Below are 15,551 nucleotides of genomic sequence, written 5' to 3'. Positions count from 1 at the left end.
TGTATATGCGATAATGTGATGCTTTAGATTCAAGTGGAAGCCAACAAGGTTGCACCGTGGGCCACATTTGGGAGCTTCGGGAGCATTGGGTAAATGCTCCTTATATAGTTGCTATAGTTGTTTCAAATAATTTTGCCTCCCATGATCGATCTATGCCCTTGCCACCATCAACGTATATGTACCTCTTTGACTCACCGCTCTCAAACCCTACAGTCTCAAGCTCCATCTAAATAGTCTAGTGGTGGCAATTATTTTAATAGGCAATTCTCCACCTCTTCGTTGTGTGGGATTTTCACCCCTAGATGGGGTGCGAGGTTGTGGGTCCAATCACTAATGGTGACAGTGGATGTCCAAATTTTGGTGGTGATAGTGGATGGCCTAGCTCATCCAAATGGCTCCCATGATTGGCTCTGGCTATCTTTCCCTCTTGCTAGGATGAGGACAAGGACAAGGAGGATAATACAATAGTCACTTAACAACTTTTCCTTCTTTCTTTCTACTCTCTCGGATCTGCCCATGTTTTTGTTCCTAGGGGGTTCTTATATGTTTTTTATTCTCTAGGCTTTGCTCGTTTGACTACTATGGTGAGATCTTGTATCCCTCTACTATTTTTTTGTGAATAATGCACTTTTGTCTAATATTAATGGAATTGACCACTATTCATAAAAAAATAGTTTCAAAACATGATTGCAAGCTCTCTCTTTTAATTTCTCCTTCAAAAAAATTAATACTTAACCTATAACAAAATTTGCAAATATAAAATAAAATAGGCAATTGCCCACTACAAAACTGCACAGCACAATAGCAGGAAAACAAAATTGAAACTTTTTTCTAAATGCACTGTAAAGAAATTTTAAGTTAAAAAATAATCACTACCAATAAAATATAAGAACAACACCAAATATTTTGAATACAGAAAATAGTTGTTATTAATATGCAAATATAATAACAACTATGATAAATCTTCTGATATTGTGACCTGGATGAAATAAATTGCAAATACGTATCTCATATGCTTGCCTTCTTTGACAAATCTTATATTAAGAGCATGACCAATCGGTTGAGTGATTTTATAATAGAGCTGTTATATCATATTAAAAAATTGAAAGTAAAATTACTATAGAAAATCAAACCACTTTTCTCTCATGAACAACACCAAACTAGATAAATAGTAATAGAGCTATTATTATTTCGCCCTTATTTAGAGCTTATACAATATTGATTATCCAAATGCTTATTGTTCGCTTATAGAAATCTGGGCAAGATTGAAGGTGGGCATCAGAAGTTATAGGAAGCGAGCATGCGATAGGGAACATGAATATCGAGCTCCTCCACAACGTCAGGAAAGGCAGCCAACCTGAAGCTACGGTAGATCTCCCTGTTCCATCCCCTGACCGCCAGTTTCTCTGCCTCCTTAACCGCCGCCTGCAAAGTCCCCACCGAGTCGTCGAAAGCGGCGTCCACAATCCCTTTCTGAAAGGCCATCTGGGCGTTGAGCTTGGTGCCGCCTAGCACCACATCGCGCAGGGCTGCAGGGTGCAGCTTGCTACGAATCAAGGTTAGCATACTCTTGGGGATGTTGAAGCCATGATCGAGCTCGCACATGTAGAGGTGGGAGGACCCCTGCGTACTCATGAAGCGGTAATCGTGAGCCAGAGCAAGCGTGAAGGCGCTCGCCTCCGCGTGCCCGCAGATGGCTGCCACGGTGGGGATGCTGAGCTTCATGAAGGCTGCGAACATATTCTCTAATTTCTCCATGCCTATGTCAAAACGGTCGTGGGGGCTCTCGCCAACCCATTTCATGTCGAGGCCGCAGGAGAAGTATTTGCCTGCGTTGGTGGTTACCAGGGCTGCTGCGTCTGCCGATTCTTCCACCTCTTTGAGAGCGTCAGAGATGGCATCGAATGTTGTGGGATTAAACCTGTGCTCGCCGTCACCAACGAAGGTCAAGATGTACACATTTCCTCGCTTCTCTAGGCTGCACATCCTCGCTACCTTTCCTTTCCTTGCTCTTTCAAAACAAATCGAGGCAGTTTAGTGATGAATCAGATGAGTGATAGACAATTAAATAGGGGAGAGTGCTCCTGTATACTTGCTAACTCCGACTCGTCAACTAGGCTTCAGTCAAATCTATCAAATTTTGCACTCTTTACCCTTGATGAAATTATGGACCTCTTCATCAGCCGACTTTCTATCTTTAAAAAACTTCTTCCCCTCCATGTTCAACCTAGTAACATCAGCAATAAGATCCTCTTTATCTTTGAAGAAATGGCTAGCAGAATTATAAAATGGTTAGACACGAAATTGCCTATTACACATATTGAATAGCATTATGTTACTTTTATGTTGTTCAAATTTTTGAACAGTATCGACTTATTCTTTACGAGTAACACTACTAAAATTAAATTTGAACATAAAACCAACGACGTTTAAGAAGATCGTGAGTAAGGAATCATGACTAACTAGATTTTTTCAAACAATCTATCATTTTTTGTCTGGGCTTATGACGTATCGTTGGTCTCGAAAACAAATCAAGTTCATCTTGTACACCTTTCACCTTTCATCTTCTTGATAACAATTTCCACGTGGCTGATATGGCATTGTCCGAGATCTTTGCAGATGAATAGTTGAATTTGACCATACTGGCTTTCTTCCTTGGTTTTGCAAACAAATCAAGGCAGTCACAGGATGAACGCAGATGAGCGATGCATGAATAGTTGGTATTGCAAAACATGTAGTTGGGTAAACCATTGAATCATATATGCTGCTTCATCTCTGCAATTTCAGTTTTACAAGGTATCTTATTCCTTTGCATCAGTCTGATGGCTAATGCACTTTTGCTGACGACATTACCAAACTTTGTCAAGGTTGCATTTCTATGTCAATGGTTGATTCCATATGACTGTATTTCTAGAAACTAGCTCTTCCATTCAAAGTTTGGATTCAGACGCATGAGATAAACCTACCTAGACCAGAGTAGCTGGATACACCAATGTCCCTCCTTAGGAGCATGCATCGGCGTATCCAATACGCGTATATTAAAAAATATTTATTTATATTTACTTATTTTATTATGAATTTTAATTTTTAATTAATATTAAAAAATTAAATGTGGAAATGAGTTTTTATTTTTTAAGTTTAGATCAATATTGTTTATTTAGTTCTTTATATTTAATTTTTTCTGAAAATATATTTAGATATTTTCCTTTTTAATTTCTATTTAAAGTTTTATTTTGTTTTATTTTAATTTGGATTTAAATGACATTATTGTTAATTTAATTAAAGCTCACGCTTTGTAGTTTTTGGGTATATTGTAGTGTTAAATCAACTTATAATTATTTATCTGGCAATTATGTGTCTAAATTGTTTTTAAAGTAATTACAATCTCCTCTAATAACTTATAAAATTTTGGTAAATATATGTGTATGTGTTTTTAATGAATGTCATATCCAGCTGTATCACTATTAGTGGTCTTCAAAAATGGTCCTATTCGTATCTGTATCTATAACCTTGTCCGTGCAACTTTGACCTAGTTTGTCTTTATGTTGATCTTGAATCTTCATTTAGGAAATGTTAATGGAGTGCCTGTTTTGGGCTTTGTTATACTTCTGTACATATACTCTCTTAGGAAGTTATTTTGGCCCGTGATGGAAGAACTATAGATAATAGAGTTTGTGAAATGCGAGTTAACAGGGGCAGTGCTATCTTGTTCCTATTTCTACAATGTCATACGAGTCGTAAGTTGTGTTTTCCGTAGTGATAGTAGTGGAGTATTCTTGTTTCGTTGAACTCAAGGCACATAAATGTGTCTTTATCTTTACTTATTTATCTTTGCAATGAAAAATACACAAATGGATACTGTAGTATGGTTACCAAATGGTTATCTAGGTCCCTATATTTTCCTATAACTTGGTGTTAATACATTTATTGTAATGTGGTTTGGTTTTAGAAGGCTTGAGGTGTAGCTACCCACGATAAGAAATGAGAGAAGTTACAACCTAGGTAGTGGTCTTTCTATTACATTCCATAATCTTAATAGTGCAACTATAGCACATCTATTCATTTACATAATTTGCATCTCATATTGCAGAATTTAACATAATAGCCTTCCGCAAGTTTCATGCAGTTTATAAAGAAAATATAATATATAGATTCCATTTTGCTTCCATGTAGATTCCATTTTTTCATGCACTTTATAAACTAAATACAACATACAGATGGCATCGAAAGTTGTAGGATTAAGCTTGTGCTCATCCTCATCATTATCACCCACAAAGGTCAAGATGTACACCTTTCCCTGCTTCTCTAGGCTTCACATCATCGCTAACTCTAAATTATATTTCTTCCCTTCTCTTGCAAACAAATGAAGGCTGACGGAGGATAAATGTAGAAAGATGACTAGTAATCGGAGAACTCTTGTCAAGCTGGTCAATCTCACATGCCCACTAAAACAATTTCTATCATATACAGAAACATGTGTTCACAATATTTTGATTAACAAATGTAGGATAGGCTTGCATCGATACATAATCACAAAGAAACACACAGGATGAAGGATTCACAACTAGCTAAAAAGAACCCTACACCAAACACGTCAAAAACCTAGCAAGGTGAACATAGAACCAACACTTAAACTAAATACATTAAAAAAAACCAAGTTAAACGTTATATGTGGTATGTATATGTGTTGACCATGTTACACGTGGTTGATATAGTAGCAATTTCGATTACCTCTTACCTAAAAGGATATCCTCTTACAGTTTCATTTCATTTGACCTAACCAATTTTTTTTTTTTTAAAATAATTCCATACACTCTGCTTGTGATGGATTTTATATTTTTATTGAAAATGATTAAAGAATAATATAAGTTTTTGTCTCTAACAGTTCTGCAACTAAGAGATCTTTGTGTATTTGAATTTGACCTAAATTTTCCTTCAAAATAATCTGGCCACTATAATTTATAATGATCATTTAATGAGTAGTTGTGAAAATATTTAATTCTTGCTTCTGAATTAATCTGTACTCCCCCATTTTTGAGTATTGATATTCAGTTATTTTTCCTCCTTGAGATTATCATTTTTTTGTTTGTTTTTTGATCAATAAATTGCAGCCTCATCAACAACAAAAATGTTTATTAATTTGAACAAAAAAATACAACTTCTTGAAATAGGGGTACAATGGAGGTCACATTTCAAAATGTGTGAGGTGCAAATTTATTTCACAAATATTTGGAGCTAAGCAGAGCATAATGACCCATAGTTTCGATTGTCTAACTAGAAATAAATAAATGATTAAATAACTCTTGTACAACCTTTAGTTTTAATCCGAACAATATATTTTATTAATTCATTTCATCTCTTTATTTATTACTTTTATTAAAATAAAATAAATATTCTAAAAAAATTAAAGGAATAAGATATAATACAAATTATATGATTAGATCTCTTTCTATTTCAAAATAAATAGATAAAGTGAATTCTTGTTGTCATTATTGTTAGTTTGTCTTTATGTTCATCTTGAATCTTGATTTAGGAAATGTTAATGGAGTGCCTATTTTGGGCTTTGTGATACTTTTGTACATATACTCTCTTAGGAACTTATTTTGGCTTGCAATCGAAGAACTATAGAGTTTGTGAAATGTGAGTTGAAAGGGGCAACACTACCTTGCTGCTATTTCTACAATGTCTCTAAAATTGGCCTTCTTACAACGCCATACGAGCCATACGTTCTGTGTGCCTTAGTGATATGAGCAGAGTATGCTTGTTTCGTTGAACGCAAGGCACACAAATGTGTCTTTACCTTTACTTATATATCTTTGAAATGAAAACTACCAAAATGGATACTGTAGTATGGTTCCCAAATGGTTATCTAGGTCCTTATATTTTCCTATAACCTGGTCCTAATACATTTATTCTAATGTGGTTTTGTTTTGGAATGTATGAGCTGTAGCTACCCACCATAAGAAATGAGAGAATTTACAACCCAAGTAGTGGTATTTCTAGTACATTCCATAATCTTAATAGTGAAATTATAGTGCATCTATTTATTTACATAATTTGTATCTCATATTGCAGAATTTAACATAATAGCCTTCCATTATTTCATGCACTTTATAAAGAAAATATAACATATAGATCCATTTTGCTTCCATGTAGATTCCATTTTTTCATGCACTTTATAAAGCAAATACAACATATATATGGCGTAGAAAGTTGTAGGATTAAGCCTGTGCTCATCCTCATCATTATCACCCACGAAGGTCAAGATCTACACCTTTCCTTGCTTTTCTAGGCTTCACGTCATCGCTAACTCTAAATTATCTTTCTTCCTTGCCCTTGCAAATAGATCTAGGTAGTCGGAGGATAAATGTAGAATGATGACTACTAACAGGAGAGCTCCTATTGAGCTGGTCAATTTCACATACCCACAAAAGAAGAAACTAAAACAATTTGTATCATATACAGAAACATGTGTTCACCATATTTTGATTAATAAAAGTAGGATAGGCATGTATCGATACATAATCACAAAGAGACACCATGGCTGAAGTATGAAGGATGTGCAATCAGCTAAAAAGAACCCTTTACAAAACACATCAAAAACCGAGCAGGGTGAACATAGAACCAACACCTAAACTAAAAAACTTGCATATAGAAATAAACTGAGTTAAACGTTACATGTGGTATGTATATGTATTGGCCATGCTACACGGAGTTGATATAGTAGCAATTTTGATTACCTCTTACCTAAAAGGACATCCTCTTACAATTTCATTTCATTTGACCTAAACAAAATTTAATTTTATAATATAATTCCATACACTACGCTTGTGATGGATTTTATATTTTTATTGAAAATGATTAAATAATAATATAAGTTTTTGTCTCTACCAGTTCTACAACTCATAGATCTTTGTGTATTCGAATTTGACCTAAATTTTCCTTCAAAATAATCTGGCCACTATAATTTATAATGAGCATATAGTGAGTACTTGTGAAAAATATTTAATTATTGCTTGTGAATTAATTTGTACTCCCCATTTTTGAGTAATGATATTCGATTATTTTTCCTCCTTGATATTATGATTTTGTTTTTGTTTTTTTATCAATAAATTGCAGCCATGATTACAACAAAAATCTATATTAATTTGAACAAAAAATACAACTTCCCAAACTAGGGGTGCAATAAGGTGGTTCCTAACTAGGAAGCATTATAAAAATGCCATATTTCTCAAAACAAAAAGGCTACTCTACCCAATTATAGTAACATTATCTATGATAATATAAAGGCAAGCATAATTGCATGCACAAAAGTAGAGGCACAAAGCTTGCAGAACAACTATCTTGTGAAAAGTAATTAATTCTTTTGCCATAGAACTTTTCTTAGATGAACCAAAATTCATTTGATGCTGAAGAAGTTTCTTCCTCGTCTTTATTTATATCCATCCATAATCTTTTGCATCACCACTCTCAATTTATGCACCAACTTGGTTACCTATCCCTACAAAATAATGTAGCGGTTATGGAAAGCAAGCCAAGGTGGAATCTATAAATGAGGGCGTCTTTTGTAAAATCTAAGATTCCATAATGGGCCTCTTATCATGGCAGATAATAGATGGAGAAAGGGGTTGATTAAGCTTGATTCAAGTCTTCAGAGGTAGAACGAATGGCATAATGCTAGAGCTCGGTCCCAACCCACCAAGAAGATTTACCAGGAGTTATTGAATTCCCTATTAAAAAATGCTTTTCACTTTGGGATATGAGATGGTCCATTGAGAAACATCGTCTTCATCTAAAGGTAATTTTCTCACAGTCAAACAGTTGTAAAAACCCTCTACAACCCATCTTCAATACTATTTCATTAGGAAGCCCTTTGGATAACTCCATTTCAACACAAATCTGAGCATTGGTAGTGTAATAGAAATCAATAGTTTCCTTGGAGGTGCAATGATATTTCCCTAGGCTATTCTTGATGGCTTGAAGATAGTCAAATTCCCAAAATTCAAGTAAAATATATGGTAATCGCACCCAAAGATAAGTTGTGGTAAATATTTTTGTGCATGGATGAAAGACTGGGAACCATGGTTTCATACACAGAAATACGTCTTGGAATATCTAATAACCTTTTTCTAATATCAACTTTCAATCCTTCTCAGAGTCAAATTCCAAAATAAAGAATTCTTAGGAACATGGATAAATCAAAATTTCACTGTCCATGTATTCTTTCCACTGTTCAGCAATACATGAATACATATCACTTAATTTTGGACATACCTTTGTGAATCTACAAATTAGGGCATAATGCTACAAAAATTCTTGTCGTTCCTTAGAGGGGCTCTAATCCTTGCAGATATGAATTAAAATAATAATATCATTGCAGGTCTTGTATTATGTTAAAAATCATGATGAGAACTTGGACTTTTCCCTCATCCCCTTATAATGTTGTTTGGTTTGATGTCTAAAATAATAATTCTATAAACATGTAGATATAATTAAAGACAATAAATAAATAATCTATAATTAATATTAGTTATAATAATATAAAAATATCTAATCTATTAACGTATATAAGATAAATTCAATATTCAATTAAGAAAAATAAAAGTAAATATAACTTATGAACATAAACTTCTTCATGCAATGAATATGTTTGTGATGGCTCCTTCGACCCATGGGCCGATTTCAAAAACTGTCGATGGTGCTTCAAAAGCAAAACCCTCGGTATCCGTCATTCATTTTGTAAACCTTGGTGACAATTCCATTGGTGTGGGAAGCTTTCATGCCTCCTCCCCTCTAGGAGAAGTGGATATCTCTGCTGCGAATAATGTTTCATCCTGCCCTTGTGCCTCTGTTGCTGGTGGTTTGTAGCGACTGCAAATTTCTTGAAAGTTGTTGAATGTCACCGCTAGTATGGTTGTGTCTGATGAGTAGACACGGAATGGCGAGTCTCCGAGAATATGGAAAGGGATACGTTTGTATGGTGGTGGTTTTATTCGTATTGCAAATGCCATTTCTATTAATCTGAAGCAGATACGAAAGAGGAAGTAGATCACAATGTTTATCTTTTGTCTACATAAGGTGTGATATAATGGTTAACGGGTTTTTGGCCCAGCCTCCCTCAACCGCATGCCTAGATCTTTAAACATTGGGAGCCTCTTATTACTGGTAAAGTTAATATTTTCCCATGGCTAAGGGGATCTTTATTGCAAAGTTTGATAATGCTCGAGATAGAAAGAAAATATTATGTGATCATTATTTTAGCTAGGAGGACGAATTTGTGTTGATGATTAAGGCTTGGCACTCTGATTTCAACCCTTCTTTTGAAATATTTAATAAACTTCTGATATTTTGCACTCTACCTTTGCCAACATTTTGACTGAAATGGATGTTTCAAAAGGCCTGCCTTTTGAGATTTTACTCAAATATTCTAAGGGTTCTTGGGTTAAAGTAATATCATGCAATGATCAGTAGATGGTTTATAAAGCATTTTTGGAGGAAAGGACACACTGGTAAAAGAGTTTAGGGTTTATGAAGCGGTACTGAATAGAGCTATAACCAACACTCTTTTTGGCATTGGAGATGCATTTTTTAGTTCACCATTATTCTTTTATCTCATCAGAAGATTGTAGTCAGTGAAACTCTTTTGTGTTGAGAAGTGCACTCTAGGAAGTGTGCCTTCCTGCATGTGCAAGCCCCCGTACTATGTAATATCTTTCATATGGCTAGTGAATTGATATTGTGGGTCACAAATCCCACCGTGGATTTTCCTCTTTGAGTTTTTCCATGTATAAAATTCAGTTTTCTATGGTGTTCATTCATGTGGCTAGTTTATCTACTTCATGTTATATGTTTCTTCATTTACCAGTTTATATGTGTATGTTCTAATAAGGTAAAATCTTATATTACCGGCAGGACAATGATTCACCCCTCCTTCTCAGTGTTCTTGCATTCTATGTATTCCAACAATAGCCATGTGCATCTCTCATGATTCTTGTTGGTACCTTGTGTGCTTGCATCCTTCTTGTGGATCTGATCGATATCTCCTTGCATGGGGGGTGGACCTAATAGTACCACATGGTTGGGTGGAGTGCTATTTGCACCCATTGGGTTTTTCTGGATCTGCATCATGTTCATGGTGGCTTGTGAAAACATTGAAGACTTTCATGTCGATGCAGATTTATGTATTTACTCCTTTATTGTACTCTTGGAGATCATATCCTTGTGGACACATTGAAATATAAATTGATGATCATATGTATATTCTCATGTCAATTTAGTATGTATCATGATCATTGTAAATGAAGGTTTTTTTTTAATATTTAATGGTGAACCTTATGATTTTGTATTTTTCATAAATGTTATTCCTTGAGTAATTTCGTTGGGGGGCCTTGAGGACTATTGTTAGTTGTTAATTGTGCATATGTTCTTTCCATGTTCTATGTATCTCAATGCATATATGTGTAATTTGTCTTTTCAAAAAAATATTGTTCGCATTTTTATTGGATTATTTGATTAAGTCCTCTCGGCCTAATAGCAGGGGCATTACAAATCTAATATTAGCAACATCTAACCGAGACATTAAAGTCAATTGAATCTTCAACATTACAATATAAAGAACATCTAGAAGATATTCCAATAATTTTAATTTCGTTAATAGGGTGAACATATTTTAAATCAATTTTTAACTCATTATTATAAGGAACATATGTGAATATTTAATGCATAATTTCTTCTTTTGACTTCGAATTAAAAATTAAATAATTTTTATTTTGTAAAATAAATCTAAGAAATTACCCCAACCTCATTTTATCTATTTCTTCTAAATTTTTTTAAAACTTTAACCTATACTAAAATTTACAAGCATAAAATAAAATATACAATTGTGTCTACGTGTAACATCTCCCCACTAAGAAATTGTGCAAGACAATAGTAGCACACAAAAAATGAAATTGTTGTCTAAATGCACTGTAAAAAAGAACTAAATTTTGAAAATAATCATGACTAACTTGTGTGGTGCATTCTTTCCCCAGGTTGACCTTTGGCCTCTCGTCTAAGGAATGTTGGCATTCCGATCCTTGGTGCCCTTTTTGTGGGCAACTAGATTTTTTCATTCACCTCTTTAGGTTTTGTTGTTGAGCTCAAAACTTGTAGAGTTGGATTCATGATTTGTGTTGATGGTTTTGGTCAGTGCCTTTTTCTTGGCATATAGCCCTTTTTGGGGATTTGCTTTGCATTCCCTTAAAATTTATGTAGATTTGGCATGATTTAAGGGTGGAAATCCTCCTTACAATATGAAAAGATAGAAATGTTATTTTTTTTCTCACAACACCATTAATATTCATGTGTCACTTTTTACTAAAGCATGTATATGCGATAATGTGATGCTTTAGATTCAAGTGGAAGCCAACAAGGTTGCACCGTGGGCCACATTTGGGAGCTTCGGGAGCATTGGGTAAATGCTCCTTATATAGTTGCTATAGTTGTTTCAAATAATTTTGCCTCCCATGATCGATCTATGCCCTTGCCACCATCAACGTATATGTACCTCTTTGACTCACCGCTCTCAAACCCTACAGTCTCAAGCTCCATCTAAATAGTCTAGTGGTGGCAATTATTTTAATAGGCAATTCTCCACCTCTTCGTTGTGTGGGATTTTCACCCCTAGATGGGGTGCGAGGTTGTGGGTCCAATCACTAATGGTGACAGTGGATGTCCAAATTTTGGTGGTGATAGTGGATGGCCTAGCTCATCCAAATGGCTCCCATGATTGGCTCTGGCTATCTTTCCCTCTTGCTAGGATGAGGACAAGGACAAGGAGGATAATACAATAGTCACTTAACAACTTTTCCTTCTTTCTTTCTACTCTCTCGGATCTGCCCATGTTTTTGTTCCTAGGGGGTTCTTATATGTTTTTTATTCTCTAGGCTTTGCTCGTTTGACTACTATGGTGAGATCTTGTATCCCTCTACTATTTTTTTGTGAATAATGCACTTTTGTCTAATATTAATGGAATTGACCACTATTCATAAAAAAATAGTTTCAAAACATGATTGCAAGCTCTCTCTTTTAATTTCTCCTTCAAAAAAATTAATACTTAACCTATAACAAAATTTGCAAATATAAAATAAAATAGGCAATTGCCCACTACAAAACTGCACAGCACAATAGCAGGAAAACAAAATTGAAACTTTTTTCTAAATGCACTGTAAAGAAATTTTAAGTTAAAAAATAATCACTACCAATAAAATATAAGAACAACACCAAATATTTTGAATACAGAAAATAGTTGTTATTAATATGCAAATATAATAACAACTATGATAAATCTTCTGATATTGTGACCTGGATGAAATAAATTGCAAATACGTATCTCATATGCTTGCCTTCTTTGACAAATCTTATATTAAGAGCATGACCAATCGGTTGAGTGATTTTATAATAGAGCTGTTATATCATATTAAAAAATTGAAAGTAAAATTACTATAGAAAATCAAACCACTTTTCTCTCATGAACAACACCAAACTAGATAAATAGTAATAGAGCTATTATTATTTCGCCCTTATTTAGAGCTTATACAATATTGATTATCCAAATGCTTATTGTTCGCTTATAGAAATCTGGGCAAGATTGAAGGTGGGCATCAGAAGTTATAGGAAGCGAGCATGCGATAGGGAACATGAATATCGAGCTCCTCCACAACGTCAGGAAAGGCAGCCAACCTGAAGCTACGGTAGATCTCCCTGTTCCATCCCCTGACCGCCAGTTTCTCTGCCTCCTTAACCGCCGCCTGCAAAGTCCCCACCGAGTCGTCGAAAGCGGCGTCCACAATCCCTTTCTGAAAGGCCATCTGGGCGTTGAGCTTGGTGCCGCCTAGCACCACATCGCGCAGGGCTGCAGGGTGCAGCTTGCTACGAATCAAGGTTAGCATACTCTTGGGGATGTTGAAGCCATGATCGAGCTCGCACATGTAGAGGTGGGAGGACCCCTGCGTACTCATGAAGCGGTAATCGTGAGCCAGAGCAAGCGTGAAGGCGCTCGCCTCCGCGTGCCCGCAGATGGCTGCCACGGTGGGGATGCTGAGCTTCATGAAGGCTGCGAACATATTCTCTAATTTCTCCATGCCTATGTCAAAACGGTCGTGGGGGCTCTCGCCAACCCATTTCATGTCGAGGCCGCAGGAGAAGTATTTGCCTGCGTTGGTGGTTACCAGGGCTGCTGCGTCTGCCGATTCTTCCACCTCTTTGAGAGCGTCAGAGATGGCATCGAATGTTGTGGGATTAAACCTGTGCTCGCCGTCACCAACGAAGGTCAAGATGTACACATTTCCTCGCTTCTCTAGGCTGCACATCCTCGCTACCTTTCCTTTCCTTGCTCTTTCAAAACAAATCGAGGCAGTTTAGTGATGAATCAGATGAGTGATAGACAATTAAATAGGGGAGAGTGCTCCTGTATACTTGCTAACTCCGACTCGTCAACTAGGCTTCAGTCAAATCTATCAAATTTTGCACTCTTTACCCTTGATGAAATTATGGACCTCTTCATCAGCCGACTTTCTATCTTTAAAAAACTTCTTCCCCTCCATGTTCAACCTAGTAACATCAGCAATAAGATCCTCTTTATCTTTGAAGAAATGGCTAGCAGAATTATAAAATGGTTAGACACGAAATTGCCTATTACACATATTGAATAGCATTATGTTACTTTTATGTTGTTCAAATTTTTGAACAGTATCGACTTATTCTTTACGAGTAACACTACTAAAATTAAATTTGAACATAAAACCAACGACGTTTAAGAAGATCGTGAGTAAGGAATCATGACTAACTAGATTTTTTCAAACAATCTATCATTTTTTGTCTGGGCTTATGACGTATCGTTGGTCTCGAAAACAAATCAAGTTCATCTTGTACACCTTTCACCTTTCATCTTCTTGATAACAATTTCCACGTGGCTGATATGGCATTGTCCGAGATCTTTGCAGATGAATAGTTGAATTTGACCATACTGGCTTTCTTCCTTGGTTTTGCAAACAAATCAAGGCAGTCACAGGATGAACGCAGATGAGCGATGCATGAATAGTTGGTATTGCAAAACATGTAGTTGGGTAAACCATTGAATCATATATGCTGCTTCATCTCTGCAATTTCAGTTTTACAAGGTATCTTATTCCTTTGCATCAGTCTGATGGCTAATGCACTTTTGCTGACGACATTACCAAACTTTGTCAAGGTTGCATTTCTATGTCAATGGTTGATTCCATATGACTGTATTTCTAGAAACTAGCTCTTCCATTCAAAGTTTGGATTCAGACGCATGAGATAAACCTACCTAGACCAGAGTAGCTGGATACACCAATGTCCCTCCTTAGGAGCATGCATCGGCGTATCCAATACGCGTATATTAAAAAATATTTATTTATATTTACTTATTTTATTATGAATTTTAATTTTTAATTAATATTAAAAAATTAAATGTGGAAATGAGTTTTTATTTTTTAAGTTTAGATCAATATTGTTTATTTAGTTCTTTATATTTAATTTTTTCTGAAAATATATTTAGATATTTTCCTTTTTAATTTCTATTTAAAGTTTTATTTTGTTTTATTTTAATTTGGATTTAAATGACATTATTGTTAATTTAATTAAAGCTCACGCTTTGTAGTTTTTGGGTATATTGTAGTGTTAAATCAACTTATAATTATTTATCTGGCAATTATGTGTCTAAATTGTTTTTAAAGTAATTACAATCTCCTCTAATAACTTATAAAATTTTGGTAAATATATGTGTATGTGTTTTTAATGAATGTCATATCCAGCTGTATCACTATTAGTGGTCTTCAAAAATGGTCCTATTCGTATCTGTATCTATAACCTTGTCCGTGCAACTTTGACCTAGTTTGTCTTTATGTTGATCTTGAATCTTCATTTAGGAAATGTTAATGGAGTGCCTGTTTTGGGCTTTGTTATACTTCTGTACATATACTCTCTTAGGAAGTTATTTTGGCCCGTGATGGAAGAACTATAGATAATAGAGTTTGTGAAATGCGAGTTAACAGGGGCAGTGCTATCTTGTTCCTATTTCTACAATGTCATACGAGTCGTAAGTTGTGTTTTCCGTAGTGATAGTAGTGGAGTATTCTTGTTTCGTTGAACTCAAGGCACATAAATGTGTCTTTATCTTTACTTATTTATCTTTGCAATGAAAAATACACAAATGGATACTGTAGTATGGTTACCAAATGGTTATCTAGGTCCCTATATTTTCCTATAACTTGGTGTTAATACATTTATTGTAATGTGGTTTGGTTTTAGAAGGCTTGAGGTGTAGCTACCCACGATAAGAAATGAGAGAAGTTACAACCTAGGTAGTGGTCTTTCTATTACATTCCATAATCTTAATAGTGCAACTATAGCACATCTATTCATTTACATAATTTGCATCTCATATTGCAGAATTTAACATAATAGCCTTCCGCAAGTTTCATGCAGTTTATAAAGAAAATATAATATATAGATTCCATTTTGCTTCCATGTAGATTCCATTTTTTCAT

The 15,551-nt window shown here is 35.0% G+C and overlaps 2 protein-coding genes across 2 annotated transcripts; both read right to left on the bottom strand.

Moving 5' to 3' along the window:
* Positions 1–1,278: 1,278 nt before the first annotated feature.
* LOC131859275 (enoyl-CoA delta isomerase 2, peroxisomal-like) lies at positions 1,279–1,986 on the bottom strand. The gene has a single exon (XM_059212865.1). It carries the CDS (start codon positions 1,984–1,986, stop codon positions 1,279–1,281), a length of 708 nt encoding a protein of 235 aa, XP_059068848.1.
* Positions 1,987–12,641: 10,655 nt separating this feature from the next.
* Positions 12,642–13,349, bottom strand: LOC131859274 (enoyl-CoA delta isomerase 2, peroxisomal-like). Its single transcript, XM_059212864.1, has one exon. The coding sequence runs from the start codon at positions 13,347–13,349 to the stop codon at positions 12,642–12,644; it is 708 nt and encodes a 235-aa protein (XP_059068847.1).
* Positions 13,350–15,551: the final 2,202 nt, after the last annotated feature.

This window comes from Cryptomeria japonica, chromosome 10, assembly GCF_030272615.1.
Source record: "Cryptomeria japonica chromosome 10, Sugi_1.0, whole genome shotgun sequence".
In the NCBI taxonomy this organism is placed as follows: Eukaryota; Viridiplantae; Streptophyta; class Pinopsida; order Cupressales; family Cupressaceae; genus Cryptomeria; species Cryptomeria japonica.
The sequence above is the reverse complement of the archived record's forward strand: the minus strand, read 5'-3'. Positions and strand labels throughout refer to the sequence as shown.